At 35.4% G+C, this 17,100-nt stretch overlaps 2 protein-coding genes across 2 annotated transcripts in view; one reads left to right on the top strand and one right to left on the bottom strand.

Moving 5' to 3' along the window:
* The first annotated feature begins 6,625 nt into the window (after nucleotides 1-6,625).
* Nucleotides 6,626-7,093, top strand: LOC144980737 (uncharacterized). The gene has a single exon (XM_078928510.1). It carries the CDS (start codon nucleotides 6,626-6,628, stop codon nucleotides 7,091-7,093), a length of 468 nt encoding a protein of 155 aa, XP_078784636.1.
* A 997-nt stretch (nucleotides 7,094-8,090) lies between these two features.
* LOC144957743 (26S proteasome non-ATPase regulatory subunit 8-like) overlaps nucleotides 8,091-17,100 on the bottom strand; it is a 30,180-nt gene continuing 21,170 nt past the window's right edge. The window contains exons 4-8 of the mRNA XM_078889144.1: nucleotides 15,397-15,490; nucleotides 14,810-14,908; nucleotides 10,276-10,349; nucleotides 9,587-9,698; nucleotides 8,091-8,590 (exon numbers count right to left, since the gene is read on the bottom strand). Of these exons, the coding sequence (XP_078745270.1) occupies nucleotides 8,453-8,590; nucleotides 9,587-9,698; nucleotides 10,276-10,349; nucleotides 14,810-14,908; nucleotides 15,397-15,490 (517 nt within the window). The 3' untranslated portion in view covers nucleotides 8,091-8,452. The remainder of the gene's footprint in view (nucleotides 8,591-9,586; nucleotides 9,699-10,275; nucleotides 10,350-14,809; nucleotides 14,909-15,396; nucleotides 15,491-17,100) is intronic.

Genomic DNA, 17,100 nt, shown 5'->3' with positions numbered 1-17,100 from the left:
TCCCCCCTCTCTCTCTCTCTCCTTATCTCGCGCCACTTCTTGCATCAACACACCGACGCCCTTTCCTCACATTAACTTTATTTCCACATTTGACAAAATGTGATATTTTGTAAATTTACATATTTGTTTGTGTTTTTGTTTACTGTCTCCTGACGAAGGCCAAGGGCCGAAACGTTGTTTGTTTTGTGTTGTTCCCTTATATATGAGTCACATCTACTCACTTTATATTTTTTATCTCCAACAATCAACACCTTCCCAGGGAATCACCAGCGAGAGAGAGAGAGAGAGAGAGAGAGAGAGAGAGAGAGAGAGAGAGAGAGAGAGAGAGAGAGAGAGAGAGAAGTTAATACTAATACGTGTAGATAAAACGAGAAGCAGTCACTTGTTCATCATCAGCTGATCAGATTGTATATTTTTCTCATTTCTAATTTATCTACAATAAAGAAAACGTGTCTATCTGGTTTGATTGCTCAAACGATAACACACTCTAAGATATAATAATGTTCGATCCATGGCCACCGTAGGCTTATAATTCTGATCCCCCCCCCCCCCCGCACTTCTCTCTCTCTCTCTCTCTCTCTCTCTCTCTCTCTCTCTCTCTCTCTCTCTCTCTCTCTCTCTCTCTCTCTCTCTTTCTTTCTTTTCCTCATATCTTGAACTTAAGCCCGCTCGGCAAAAAGAGCCTGTTGTTTACAAACAATGAAATGAATGATGTTTTGTTTTTGTTTTTTATTTGTGTGTGTGTGTGTGTGTGTGTGTGTGTGTGTGTGTGTGTGTATGTGGCAGTACGATTCATCTGGCCATTGTTTAATTTATCAAAACGAACTATAAAACCGACCCACCCTTAAGCCCGCTCGGACAAACAGTCTGATGTATGAAGGATTGTTTGTTGTGTTTTTTGGGGTTTTTTTTTTTATAATTGTGAGTACGATTTATCTGCTCAGCAGTCCAGGTGTGTAATTTATCAAAACAAACCATTTTTGACCCACCCTTAAACTTTTTTTTCTTTTTTTTGTTTTTTGTTTTGTTTTGTTTTGTTTTGTTTTTGTTTGTTTTGTTTTTGCGTGACTATGATTCAGCTGGCCAGCGTGTAAATTACATTTTTTTAAACATCTGAAACCGATCCTTAAGCCACTCGGACAAACATAGCCTGTCGTTAAAAAGCAATAGAATGAATGATTTTTAATGTTGTTTATCTTGTGTGTGTATGTGTGTGTGCGCGCGCGTGTGTGTATGTGTGTGTGTGTGTATATATATATGATTCATCTGGCCAGCAGTCCAGGAGTGTAATTTATCAAAAGCAACAATATGTGACACACTCTTAAGTCCACTCGGACAAACATAGTCTGATGATATCTTAATTAATGTTGTTGTTGTTGGGGTTTTTTTTTTTTGTGTTTGTTTTGTGTGTGTGTGTGTGTGTGTGTGTGTGTGTGTGTGAGTACGATTCGTCTCGCCAGAAGACCATGTATTAATTTATCAAACAAATGATTTGTGACTAACCCTTACGCCCGCTCGGACAAACATAGCCTGATGTTGACAACCAAAATAATTAATGATTTGTGTGTTTGAGTACTATTGATCTGGCAAGCAGCAGACGTGTGTAATTTGTGAAAACAAAACATTTATTGTGATCCACCCTTAAGCCTGTTCGGATAAACATAGCCTGTCCTATAGATAGTATGCAGATGACGTCACTCAGGCCTTTGTTATTGTTTTTGCCATCCGCGTTTGTGAGTTGTTCTCACTAAACTGTATTAACCAGACTATAAAAGTTCATGGTTACACAGAGTTTGTGTGTTGGTCCGTTATACTTCCGGATGGCAATGTTGTGAACTCCTTGGCCAAGCGCATTCTATCTATAGATAGTTCGAAGATGACGTCACTCAGGTCTTTGTTATTGTTTTTTTTTTTTTTTCCATCCGCGTTTATGAGTAATGCTCACTGAACTGTATTAACCTGACTATAAAAGTTCATGGTTACACAGAGTTTTGTGTGTTGGTCCGTTATACTTCCAGATGGCAATGTTATGAGCTTCTTTGCCAAGCGCATACTATCTATAAATGATTTTGTGTGTGTGTGTGTGTGTGTGTGTGTGTGTGTGTGTGTGTGTGAGTAGGATTCATCTGGCCAGCAGTCATATGTGTCATTTATCAAAACAACGATTTGTGACCGACCCTGAAGCCTGCTCGGACAAACATAGTCGGTTGTTACCAAAAAGTAGAAAGGATGCATTTTTTGATGTTTTTTGTTATTTTGTTGTTGTTGTTTTTGTTTTTATTTTTTTTTTTTTTGTTGTTTTTTTTTTTGTGAGTGCCATTCATCTGTTAAAGTTTCTGTAGCTTTGTATTTTTCTGCAGCCTGGGGCTGCTAACCCTACGATCTTTTCCCGGGTTTTGGACCGGCAAGTGCAGTTTGGAAGTTCTCTTGGCGCATTTAACGACTTGGTGTGTTGATGTGTTTGTGTATGTATGTTTACTAATTATTTGTTATTGTCATTGTGAAGCTCTATTGAGCATTATAAATGGATAATGGCAATATGTAAATTTCCCATTACATTACATTGTTATTGTTTTTATTATTATATTAAGACTCGTGAATTTCATAGAATCACTGTAAAAATTTCTTAACATGTTTATAACTTATAAAATTACCGTGCCAAATTGTTATCCATCTATGATTAAATTTTTTTAAAAATCTTATTGTAATCAAACAGAGAATGTCATTGTTTGAACATCAACTTGCTGACCAGATTTGGTTTTACGTTCGTTGACATTTTTGTATTGTCATATTAAACTCTCTTATAGGCTTTTATGTAGAGTTGTAACGATTATCCGCCCATTATCCGTTAGCCGCGGATAAAATACAAAAGGGATAGTCAACGGATAATCACACCATTCAAATTCAACGGATAGGCTACTCTTTTTTTATTCGTGCAACGAATAACCGTCATGAATGACTCACTGATCCACTGGCGAAACGAGTCGGGTTGCGGGCGACGTATGATGACCTAGACCTAGACCTAGACGGTATGCGACTGGTGGACTCATCTTGTTGCTTGCAGCTGACAAATGTTTTTTTTTTTAAATCAGATTAAAAAATTAATGACCATTTATTATTTATTAGAGTGTGTGTGTGTGTGTGTGTGTGTGTGTGTGTGTGTGTGTGTGTGTGTTAGCTCAATTTAATAATTGTTGTGTTGCTTTAGATTTGGTGTTAGTTCGTTACAAAATTATATTTTTATAAGTACTATTTTAATCAAATTTTAAGTTTCTTATTTAGCGCGGATTGAAATTTGTCAACTTAATTTTTACGCTCAGCATTTTAAAATGTTATATACACTTTTGTGCATCTTTATTTTCTCCTAATAATTTTGCCATAAGGGCCTGGCATTACTGAGATCAGTTGCGGTTATAGAGAGGACGTCAGCTACTCTATTCGCAAGTCAGTAGTTATCAGTATCAGCTAATCCTTGGGTTCTTAGTCAAACGCTTCATCAAACCCACTATTGAGTAGCATGTTGATGCCATCTCGACGTCATCAAATGGAGCATCTTCTGTCGTAGCAGTAGAATCGCCAGATGCCGCATTTAAATCCTCCATTCCAGGCGTTGCTGTTGCCATATCGATCTTCGAGATGATTTGGTCTAAACGTCAAGTTGACGAAGAGATTTTAAAGCAATACCTTACATTATATCTTGGTCTACAAAGGAGTCTTTTTAAATGAACAGCCGTGTTTCTATATTTTCCAAGAACACAAGGATAGCTGTTAACCACTGACCACTGACTTGCGAAGAGAGTGGCTCTATAGCCGCAAGTCTGAGATCAACATATTAAATGAAGTATTCAAAGCCAAAGGTGATGCCAACCAAGTGAAAGGCGTAAGGCTTTTTTAAAATCAATAATCCCTCCTCATACGAATACAAGTCCATGTCTTTGTTTTGTTATTTCAAAAATGGTTTCGTCAATAAAACGTTCTCCTTTGACATCAACAAAACGCCATCCCAAATATTATGATCTCAGTCCTGGTGTTCACGCGCGCATATCAGTCAGCACTTTGAGCAAAGTGCTCAGGTTTTGCCGAATTACGGGTTTGTAAAATTGTTTTAAACCACGCTCATTGAGCCACCAACGAATCGTTTGCCCAGAGACGTCCAATCTCCACTGTGTGCTTATTTCAATTTTGTGCTCCTTTTGCAAAATCGATATTTTGAATGATTGGTGTAGCTAGCTGCGACTTTTTAAAAGTGATCACAAATTCAATAGATTATACACCAAAATGAAAGCTAGTTTTGTCTAGTTTCCGAATATGAAATATGTCATTGCATTTTTTCCAACCAATATCGAGCTATTAGCAGAATCAAACTGTCTAGTCACTTTTGTAAATGACTATCAGGAACCACTGAAAAGAAGGAAACTCATAGTTCCGACACACTGTCCACCATGATAATCTGTGCAAGACTGTCATGCAGGGCAATTTGGAAGGACAGAGGAGAAGAGGAAGACAGAATAACAAAAAATATGGCAAGACAACATCAAAGAGTGGACAAGTCTGGATCGTAATAGCCTTCTAGAAAAGGCCAGAGACCGTGATGAATGGTGTGAGGTTTTGAAGTCTGCATCCCCCCCCCCCCCCCCCCCGACCAGCTGGTCATTGGAATGAGTGAGTGTGAGTAGTGACGCTGCTCTGGTTTTATCTTGTTATATCAATCTTTCCTATCGGTATTAGTAATGTGCACCGCTTGGGAGTTCAGATCACAGAAAGTTATTATGTTTGTTTTTGTTTTTAAGGGATTTACGGCGCTTGCAACACATTAAGGCTATATCAGCGCCAGTAAAAAGGAAGAAAATGGGATCGTAGAAAGTTCCAGAATTACAATTAAAGCACCTAAGAGAAAGGAAGACAAAGGAGAACTGGGAACAAATAGGGATCAGATGTAGATTCCAAGAGCATACCATCAATGTACTTAGTCTGGGATCACCTATAAGTCTCACCTAGACACAAGCACAAGATCCAACAAAGAGAAATACACTCAAATGATTACATTTCATTATACATTAAAAATAACAAATATAATGATATATAACAGAGAGATGATTTACAAGGAAAAAAATATCATCTCCCAAAACAATAACTATGCATTTGACTGTTTCCCTCTCAGTAAGGCCAACATGTCGGGGCCAGGACAAAACGAAGTAATCTCATTCCAAACAAAGACAGACAGCAAATTGGAAAACAGATACAGTGCACTCTCCCGATAACGACCTCTCCGAATAACGACATTGGCCCCCGGTCCCGATTTTTTTACTATATGTTATTAGTAATAAAACTCTCTAAATAATGACATACTTTTTAGACCACTCTCCGGATAACGACATTGAGTTAGCAATAATCGGCTGTGACTTTGCTAGATACAAAAATAAAAATAGCTAAAATGTTGTTTCCGGTAAGTTTCATTTCATTCTCTGAGATGAAGCTGCCCCTCTTGTCACGGGTAGTGACGCAAATTCGGCACTACAAACTCTCAGACGGTTTGCACTGCAACATAAGGATGGTGCATCTATTTTCGACTTGTTGCATCAGATGGAAGATAAAGTCGGCCCTATGATTTACAGCAACAAGCGACAGACCGGGATTATGGATTTCTTCTCTAAATCGAAATCCGACAGTTTTAAAAAAAAAAAAAAAAAAAAAAAAAAAAAAAAAAAAAAAAAACATTTTTAATGTGGCCGTGTGTTCAGTTGTATTATTAAATACAGCTGCACTCATGCCGGTCCCAAGCCCGGATAAACAACAGAGGGAAAATGACACACAAAAAACAACAACAAAAACAAACAAACAAAAAACAACAAAACTACACACACACACACTTCGTGTATTTTACATGTTTGGGAAGTCCGATCACTGATCACCCACTATGGTTGGTACATTAATGTACATTCTAAGGGTCTAACCACACCCCTTTTTCCGCCATCTTGAAATTTTCCGAATAACGACATGCACCTCTGGTCCCGAGCCATGTCGTTATCGGGAGAGTGCACTGTATAGGGGGATAGAAGACACAGTAAGTACCTCCCTGCCCACTATGGGAGGTCAGGAACCCCACCCAGACAGCAAGTTATTACTTATCCCGTGTTACGAGCCTATTACAAAAGTTGAAACAATGAAAACGGTGATATGTATGTGAGTTGGTGTACAGAATTAAAGGGTTTAGGAGTACTGATCGGAGTGTATGACGTGAATGAATTAAATGCATCAGGATCCCTACAAATAGGGATACATTCAAACGCTTTAACGATAAATGTAAAAAACGAAAACATTAAATAACATCGGTCAAGATCATTGTATAATGAAAAAATTATAATTTCCTAAAAAAAGGAATTGAAAGCAGTTGATTGTTTCGAGTTCTTTTTTTTTAAAGGGTTTTACTGCGCTTGCAACACATTTAGGTCATAACAGCGCAAGAAAAAAGAAAATGGGATAGTAAAATATGCTGATGACACCCAGTTGTTTGGATATGAATGTACGGAAACCTTTCAAAATGCCATAAGTACATGTGAAAAATGCGTACTGGTTGAAAGTGCATTGGATGGGTGGGAACAGGCTAAGGTTGAATGACGACAAAATGGAGGTGATGTATGTCGGGACCAGATTTTGGAACAAGTTGAAAGTGGGAGAGATGTCAATAGATATTTTTGGCAAAGTAAAAAATATTGGAGCATTCTTAGATTTAGAACTGTCGATGGACCACAAAATTAAGACAATGATCCAATCATTGATGTGTCAATTGAAAACAATTAGATCGATTCGACAGTTCCTGTCTAAGGATGTTAACAGGCAACTTGTCATTTTTCTTTTATTTTCAAAGCTGGATTACTGTTATGCTCTGTTTGGTGTATTGGAAAATAAGCTGCAGACGGTCCAAAATAATGCTGCCAGATTGGTCTTTCAAAGGTGGAGGTTCGACTCTGCCACACCTCTCCTTCGAAGATTACACAAGCTGCCTGTTGAGAAAAGGGTCAAATTCAAAGCATGTGTCCTATTTATCGTTGTCTGGAAAATACTGCCCCTCCCTACCTCACAGAACTTCTAAAGAAATGTTCGACAATCCGACATTTGCATTCCTCCAATGACACCACCCATTTGGCTATCCCGTGCATTCGTACAAAGGCGGGAACAAGGTCCTTTTCTCATTTTGATCCATCTGTATGGAACACCATTCCACAGAGCATCCGGGAATCCAAATGACTTTAAGAAATCCTTGAAAACATTTATTTTTTTCATGTCATGTACTTTCTGTATTGTTTTGTGTTGATGTAAAGCGCCAAGAGCCTCATGGTTAAGGATACTGTGCGCTCTATAAGAGTATTATTATTATTATTAAAAGGTTCCAGATATATAATCAAAGCACCCAAGAATAAGTAAGACAAAGGGAAATTAATTCAAATAGAGAACAGATGTAGATTTCTGGAGCACAATATCAGTGTGCTTAATTTGAGATTACTAAATGTTTCATCCAGACACAAGCACAGGTCCCAGCCAAGAGAGCACAGTCACATGTTTACAACTTGTAAAACTAAAAATAATACAGGGCATAACAAAGAGATGATTTACAAGACAAAAAATATCATCTCCCTAAACTCTTAACCATACATTTGACTGTTTCCCTTCCAGCCAGGGCCAGGGACAAAAGCAAGTAATCTCATTCCAAGACAAAGACAATACCACTATGGGAGGTCAGGAACCCCGCCCAGCAGTTGACTGATTCCTTCTCAGTTAAGGATTCAAACTGGGACAAAGAGATAATGAATTGTGGAAAGGGAGGTTAGATGCAGATGGAACCACCCTGGTCCACCATTGGATAAAGGGGGACACTTATAGCTAAGTTGTTTTAAATTAAATTAAAAAAAAAAAACTGAGCCCGACGAATTCAGCATAATAATAAGTAATTGGTGATGCAGACATATCTGGGACTGCAGCTTGTATCTGCAAGTAAGTAAGCTAATGATTGTTTTTGTCTAAATTCTACAATTAGCATGATGCTAATCAGAGAGCGAGATTTAAAAATCAAATTAAAAAGAAAAGAAAAATTTCCATGATAAATCAAAATTTTATTAAATCAAGATGAAAAAAAAAATGTGTATAATTAAACAATGTTATCGACTGAAACATCATGAAAAAAAATCATCTACTGTACAAAATCCCACTCACTCATTACATAAATTCCCTAAACGTTTCTATCTTTCTCTGTCACAAGCAGCATCTCTTGGCCATCAACAACCACATACGATGACAAGATTCATTATTACAATACTTCTAGCAATGCAAAAGTGTGAAAGAGAAAAATTTGAGTTATTCTCAGACAAACCTGATCATCAATGTGATCAGGAACACTTTTCCACTCATCATTTAAAACTCAACAAACACCATATCTAACACAACCACACATGCCTTATACAATCATCTCAAGTTCCCTCGCATAGGTGATGGTTTGCTCTGCTAAAAGTTTGGCAGGTACAATAACTTGTTCCATATCTTTGTTTTCTTGAGTAAAGTAGAAAAAGTTGTCCTTCCCCAAATCCCAATTTCTCTGAAAAGATAAACATGAATCATTTTTTCTTATCACCCAGAATGAATCTAAAATAACAAACTAAAGTAAATTAGAAATAAAAAGCTGACTGAACTCTTGCATGAGAAGGATAGGGCTTCTTTCTTTTCTTTGTTAACTATTAAAACCAAATTTCAGATGAAATCAACATCTATAGAATTCCAAAGTAAACACTGCTGACAGATAATCATTGTGAAAGTAGAATTTTGTTTTTATTGACACAGTCAATTTGTAAAGTTGAATATTATTTTCAATCCTCACAAATGCAAAGATGCAGGTGAAATTAGGACTAAAAAACATTGTCTCACATTGATAACAAATGGTAATTAAATCCAAATACCACTGCTACTTACTCAAGGGTGATTTGGGCGGAATTAAGGCAAAGCCAGCTATCCTGTAATTTTTCTAACTCCATATGGCCACTTCCTCTTATTATAAAAATATTGGCTGAGCCAAGTTAAATTCAACACACAATAGCAGTGCCTCATGCTAACTCTTTTCTTCTTACCAAAAAAAAAAAAAAAAAAAAAAAAAGAGAAAGGTGTCCCAGTAACACTGAGAGAAAAATTATTTATACTGCCAGACAGCATCGCACTGATCTTAAAACTGACCATTTAAAAATTCCCTTTCGCAAAATGCACTCTTTTCTTCAGTGACTTTCTTACTTATGTTCTGTGCATGCTATTGTAATTGCCTTTGTAGAAAATACATTTTGATTCCAAATAAAATCAGCCGTCATTTTCACTAACTGCCATAAGTTTGGCTGAGTGATTTAATAAATGGCATGTGCTCCAAACTATTGCAGATTTGTTTGAATCTTTTGCTACGAGTGTACGTTTTTCTCAAATGTTGCTAATTTTTTACTTTTAAAAAATCACTACGACCTGATTAAGATTTTCAAGTACTGGTGAAAAAAGAAAAAAATTCAGCATTTCTTCCAAGAAATTCAGTACTCGGACACTATTCTTATAAACCTACCTGGGAAGCATATGTCCTCATTGGTTTCTGAGATTCAAAGAAAAGCATCCTTGCTGCCTCACTCAAGCCAATTCGTTTGTAAGCCTTCTCTATACAGCCTGCTATTTCATCTCTGATGAAAGACAATTGAACATGTAAAGTGTCTTCATTAATAACTAGAAATCCTGTAGTGCATTGGTCTATAAAACCAATTTAAGACTTAACTACTAGGCTTGATTGAAAAGTCTTGATGCCCATTAAATGTCTAATTGTATTGAGCTGACCTATAAACTATTTACTATATGTGAATAATTTTAATTTAACTGATACAGCTTCCACTAACATTAATAAGCAGACTCGCAGTGATCGTCCACAAACGGCACTGAGCTAACCGTCAGATAGATTTAGATGATTCTACCCACAAATACACCCTCCTTGACCCACAAAATAATATTGCATAAAATCAAACAGCAAGGCCTGCTAAAGGGATCAATCCCTAAGATCTCCATGTGCACCCCATATAAGTTCAAAGGGAACTGGTTTCTATACTTGGCTTAGATAATATAAAAACTACAGACTAACTTCCAATCATATGCCAATTACTTCAAACCATATGAGAAAAACATTTCATTTATAATATGCACTTAACATCTTATTGCCAGGAAAAATAGCTAACGTTACGGAATGCAATAAACGTCCTATCTCTATACCTGATAGTGTTGAGTAAGATATCAATAAAAAAGTTGTAGTTGTCAGCTGGAACATTTCCACGGGCCAAAAAGACCTGAAAATAAAGAGAAAACAGGATTACAATAATATATACATAAAATATATAAATAAATAAACATATATATACATACATATATATATATGTGACCCTCCGCCTCGAAACGGTATTAAGTCGGATTTTTCAATTTTGGGTTTTTGGTACCCAATCATAGCTTATTTTATGCTTTAAAATTTGATACCAAATTTATACAATTCTGATCATTCATTGCCGAGATATGACCGTTTGAAGTAGGGGGAGTGTGAAAACCAAATTTTGAGAAAATCGACTTTGAAGTGAGGCACCGTTTTCACGCACAGTCAAATCAATGGGCAAAGATAATTCCTTAGATACGGGCATCGAAAATTTGACGAGAATAGTGAAATTTGGCATGAGCTTAGATTATACATCTAATAATGTACATACAAATTTTTGGAACAATCCAATAATTACTTTTGTAGTTATTCATTATTATGTAAGATGTTCTTAAACAAATAAAACACTGGAAAAAAATGCCGACAATTGCTCACTTTTTCAAGAATTTTTGATATTTGAATAAAGAATCAATGAAATAATGTATTATTAATGTGATATTAATGTGAAATGTTTGTCTTATTTAATAGAGAAAATACGATTTCAAAATGCCAAAAGTTAAAGAAGGTTTTATAATTTGAAAAAACAGTTTTGAAACTACGTGAAGCCGGGAAAGAATTATCAAGAAAGAGGATTAGAGAGGAAGAGATAGAATGAGAGAGTAAAATACACACACACACGCACGCACACACACACACACACATGTGTGTTTCCATTTTGAGTCAGATGACAGCTTGGGGGGGAGGGGTGGGGCTTATTGTGTAGTGACTTACATGAAAACCTGTTATTGAATCTCTCAAGTTGTCCTTAGCGTTCACCCACATTGTTCATTGTCTAAAAAGACCCCCCCCCCCTCCTCCTTTCTTTCAGTATACAAAGAAAGCACGACAAAACGAACATCCATCTCTCTCTCTCTCTCTCTCTCTCTCTGTTTGTCTCTCTCCCCTCTTCATCTATCTATCTATCTATCTATTATCTATCTATCTATCTACTATCTATCTATCTATCTATCTACTATCTATCTATCTACTATCTATCTATCTATCTACTATCTATCTATCTATCTATCTACTATCTATCTATCTACCTATCTATTTATCCATTTATAGGTTTGTCTTTCTGTCTGTGTATCTATCCATCCATTTCATTTTTTAGTTACACGTATTTCCATCGGGAGTTCATTAATTGTTGAAGGTTCTATTTATTGTTCTGCTTTTGTACTTAAAATTAAATGTTTATCCTACAACAATCTCTGTAAGTGTAAGATTAGTCAACTGTTGTCCTATTAAAGTCTTAGCATGTCTATAATTTCATGAATAAAAAAAGAGGGACAAAGGAGGACCATCACCTCGATGCAGCTGGACAAAGAGATAATAGCACGTGGTGTGTATCAAAATGCACAAACACACACATATGTAACACACGCATGCTGACGTCATGAAGCATCGCCCGAGCATTATGGTCTACAGCCACAGCGCATGTGATGAGCGTTGACCAATCAGAATCATTCATTTGTAAGGTTGTCAGGGAAAAAACCTAGACTTGTTTACAGTTTTTAAAGTCCATTATTGGTTGAACCATGAAATTGTGAAAACAGTCATGCTTTCTCTGAGATAGATAAAGACACGCCCTTTGCTGTGATATCTTACATCTTATTGGTGGAGAAAAAGACTCGGTATTACTAAGCCTTGGAAAGGGTGGCTATCTGAGAGAAAGTCAACTCTCGTTTTGAATGTGTCACTGATAGTTGCATTTTTAAACTTGAAATTTATATAACTTATCGTCATTGTTTATGTTGAATTATTATGTCTTCATGTAGAAAAATGATTGTAGTTTCTGAAACAACCAAAAACTGAAATTTGATAATTTTGACCATTTCCACTTTAAAGCCGGTTTTCTTTGTTTTCCAAATCCCGACTTAATACCGCTTCGAGGCGGAGGGTCACATATATGTATATATATATATATGAGCCAAGGTCAAAAGGTGCCCGCCTGATACCAGTGTTAAGAAAATTTGATTTTTACTTAATTATGGGCTTTTTTCATTGGGTTAATGCATATAATCAATTAATAATATGAAGAAGAGATAAAATGAAATAGCTCAACATACTCTGTTCAACAGAATATGAAATAAACAACTTGAAAGTGAAATTTGAATGCTGTTTGGCATGTGCTTAAAACGAGGTCAACGCATCACCTTTTTAGAAATCATCTAGAAATTAAATGTGATGTTTTAGCTCACGTGATTGAAATTTGACTGATAGTATAAAGTCAAAATTTACATTTAAACGCAATTGCAGTATATTACATATCTGAATAAGTTTCATATAGAGTTCTTAAAAAGTTGGTGTTGCTTGTGACCTTTGGTGTCATCAAACACAGCACAATACTAAGACTCAACACGAAACTTTAAGCTCATGTTTAATGTTTATAAAACGTTTTATTATGAGAAAAAAGCATAGATTTACTATCTGAACTCAAATATTGGAGTAAATGTATACCGTTTTACCGATATTGAGGTTTATTGGTTTTGGTGTCATTTGTCACAAGCAACACGACATGCGTGAACACGTGGAAGTTTGTTTCGTTAAATGGCGATTCGCAATTTTGATCCACCCTTCTTACCAGTCTTTGAAGTGCAGCACTTTCATTTGCCTTTCCAGCGTGGCTCCAGGGAGAAAAGGTAAGTTGAACTTTGGTGTCATCGCTATTTTACATTGTCACAAGCAACACTTTATATTGGATATCACAAAGTGCCACCAAAAAATTATGTTTTCAGCTGTTATTCTATTTACAAATATGATATTATGACATCTCACATAAGACTGTGATTTTGACACAATTAATTATTTCCTTGTAATTCTAATTTTTTTATGTTTCAGGGTTGTATCAATCAAGAAAAAGACAAAACTCAAGCTTTTGACGAATCCAGATAAATAGAAGGGTTGTCAAGAAATTTGATTTGATTTACTATTAACACACTAAATTACTACAAACTAGCAGATTTGAGCAGTAGGGTGGATGTTACCGTATGGTTACATGAATTCATTACCATGGCTGATATTTATCTAGTGTTTGTCTGACTTCTGGTACTTTTTGTGACCATTGGTGTCATTGCTTAAAATGTCACAGGTGATACTTAAGTTTGAAGTTTCTAGTGTATTTCTGTTTTCATGTTCTTCAAAGCTTGAAATGTCATTGAATTACATTTTAACAGGCTATATTACATGTGTTCAGTTGCGATTCTTGATTTATTGAGGCAAAATTGCGTTCTAGTGCCGATTTTGAGCAAAGTAATAGCAACAATGGTATAACTAATTTCTAAGTATATTTCCGATTTAGAGGTATTTAGTTTCTTAAAATATTATTGAATTTCATTTTAGAGTAGGTTATTGTGCTTTATTGACCGAAAATAATGATATATTATGGAAGAAAGTGTGATTTGGTGTTGCTTGTGACATAAGTAATGGTGTCACCGGTGTTATGTCACAAGTCACATTCAGATGCTTTAATTTCCATGTATATTTTATTTTTGAAGCCTTTGCTTTCTGAAATATTATTAAATTCCATATTTAACTGTGGTTATTAAACTGGTTTGACTGAAATTAATGATATATTGTCGAAATTGCAATTTGGTATTGCTTGTGACATAAGTAATGGTGTCATCGGTCTAATGTCACAAGTGACACAATGTCGCTAAAAAAGGATATGCTTTGGTCACATTTTGTGCCAACATTTTATTCCAAAAGTTTCTGAACATTGCTGGTAATAAGAATATGCAATATTGTTGTTGTTGTTAATGTACAAACATTTTTATGAAATAATATTTTGCATTCTATGTTGCTTGTGACCAATGACACCAAAAAGCAACATTTTCTCCAATAGTTGGTAAAAGTATTGTACTATGATTGTTGTTGATTGTGTCGTTTTGTCTATAACTTACTAAATAAAGTTTGATACTCAACAAAAATCATTTGGTTATTGAGTTTTTTGTCTCATTTTGGTGTCACCGGTCACAGGTGACACCAGCAACCTATAGGCATTGTTGACGATATTATGCTGCGTTAGACCTTAAAGTTATCTAAAGGGCCTTTGATTCATGAAGTACAGGGTTTTTGCTACACATATAGAAACATAAATGGACTATTATGTCACTTTTATTTTGAGAAAAAAAATTGGCACCTTTTGACCTTGGCTCATATATTATATATATATATATATATATATAAGGAGAGAGAGAGAGAGAGAGAGAGAGAGAGAGAGAGAGAGAGAGAGAGAGAGAGAGAGAGAGAGAGAGAGAGAGAGAGAGAGAGAGAGAGAGAGAGAGAGAGAGAGAGAGAGAGAGAGAGAGAGAGAATGTTACTTCAATTTTTTTAAAAAGTTACTTTGTTGTAGCTTCCCTCCATTAAGTACTGTTCCATGCTGACTGGATGTTTGATGTAAATATTTGACTGGATCTCTTTTACAGGCAAACGCTCCAATTCCTGAAAACGAAAATTTGTCAATATGACACCAGCTAAATAGAAACTGAATTCATGAAAAAAAAAAAAAAAATAAAAACAATCTGCCACACAGTTACAAAGAAAAACAATATTATTTGAAGGTAGCATGCTGAAAAAGAACATTAAGAGTCCATGGTGATAATCTCAAACCTGCTATTTTGCCAAAGGAAACAAAAATAAAATCTGTATAACAGACTAATTCATTAAAGTTTATTACTAAGGTAAAGCCTTGATTTAAAAAAAGAAAAAAAAAAAAAAAAAAAAAAAAAAAAAAAAAAAAAAAAAAAGAAAGAAAGAAAGACTACAGTGGTTGAATGTCTGAAATTTACATGTATAAAAATTTAAAGAAAAAAAATAAAAAAACCCAACCAAAATTTTAAAATTACCCACTTCCCTCCCCGAAAAAAAAAAATGCAAAACAAAAGAAACAAAAAAATATCCCAGAGCAACAGAACCAGACAAAGACTTACAGTATGGAATTCAGCCAGTCTATTTTGGGACAACAAACAAAGTAAATTTAATCCCAAAAGCTGATACTTGAAAGTTGACTCTGGCAAATCATCTCTGAAAAAAAAAAAGAAGATTTTAAAAAATAAATGTCAAAGTGCAACGTAGGTTCCATTTATTAATAAAGTACGGTCCACTCTGGATAATCACAACACCTTGGGAACAGCGAAAATGTTGTGATTAACTGTTAGAGTTTCCAGTCCACTATTGCAACATTTTACGCATATATGGAAAACTCAAACTAGTTGTAAATATTGATCTTAGTCCAACACAGATTGAGCAATATGATTGAAATAAAAACCATATAACAGACCTATATAGATTTTGTCAAGCAAAAGTAACTTTGATGCAAGTCGCCATCTTATTCAGATTTGATTGACTTTTACTCCTTTGTTCTCAACATTTGTAAGAGTCAAAAAGATTAGCCGTGATGAGAGACAATAAATTTCACCAAACGCATTGGTCACAATGCACAGATGTCAATCCCAAAACAAAGGAAATTGCTCAGTCTCTCTTTACAACTGTCATTGTCTACCTGATATGAAGGCTATGCCTCCTCGCCTCCTATCTAATGGTCACAGATGACACCACAAACCTATACTGCAAAGCTACGCCCTCTTTTGTCATAGAGTGGTGACGCACTGTTGTAGCATTAAATCCCGCTCACTCTCAATTCTTCAACTTGTCATGATTTCTTCTATGATCAAATCGTGATATTTTGTTTGACCGATTTCTTGAATTTACCACCTTTTGAGGGTCAAAATTTGTTGCGATTAACAGAAGTTTGTTGCAATCAACCAGTGACTTTTATGTAGAATTAATTCCATTTCTTGGGAAATGTTGCGATTAACTGGAGTGGACTGTATGTAATAGATAAATTTATCTCTTATGTATGTCCACTGCTTTAAAAAGAGTGTTTTGATTGTTGTACTGTACTGTAAAGCCAGCAGTTTCAGAGTAGAAAATCAAATTTTAGTTTGTACCATACTAAAGAGTATTTTTCCCTGGGAAACTCTTACAGCTGTTCCATTACAACCATTTCCCTTTATGGACACATGAATTACAATGCTCATGTTGCACTCATTCACTAAAACCAAGCAATTAATACATAAGAATAAACAACAGAATGATTTGTTTTAAAACAGATCAAATTTTTAATACACTCAATGTGTCTTACTGATCTGAACTGAACCTAAAATATGAAAAAAAAGAATTTATCATTGTAGCACAATGTAGATTTCATGATAATCTGACACACATTCCGGTGTCTCTAATTACTTCTAAATAATAGACCCACAAAAAGAGTAGAATTTCCATGCATTAAAAAATAATCCTTCTTTAGAACCAGTTAATTAAATCACTGGACAAGCAATCAGTACCTTGCAACCATTTTGAAAGGATGCTGATCTATCGAAGGAATATTTCAAAAATAATAATGGAGATGTTGAGAATTTACTGGATTACAGGCCAGAGTGCAACCATGCAAACGACTGGCATAAGCTGCTGAAAAAGAATAATTGTTCAGCAATTGGAGATCAGATAGCCCCATACCTGGTACATTTGCATGTAAACTGATTGCTCTATTCTTTAATTGAACGACACTTTCAGCTACACAATAAACCTTAAATTCTGTTGAAACCAACTCCTATAAAAAAAGAGGCCGGTGT

The sequence above is a fragment of the Berghia stephanieae genome, chromosome 1 (genome assembly GCF_034508935.2).
Source record: "Berghia stephanieae isolate SIO BIC M18660-M18661 chromosome 1, UCSD_Bste_1.3, whole genome shotgun sequence".
NCBI classification, from domain to species: Eukaryota; Metazoa; Mollusca; class Gastropoda; order Nudibranchia; family Aeolidiidae; genus Berghia; species Berghia stephanieae.
The sequence above is the reverse complement of the archived record's forward strand: the minus strand, read 5'-3'. Positions and strand labels throughout refer to the sequence as shown.

What these genes read in the sequence shown, in the direction of transcription:
- LOC144980737 (XM_078928510.1), top strand. Translation starts at nt 6,626, where the DNA reads ATGGAGGTGATGTATGTCGGGACCAGATTTTGGAACAAGTTGAAAGTG.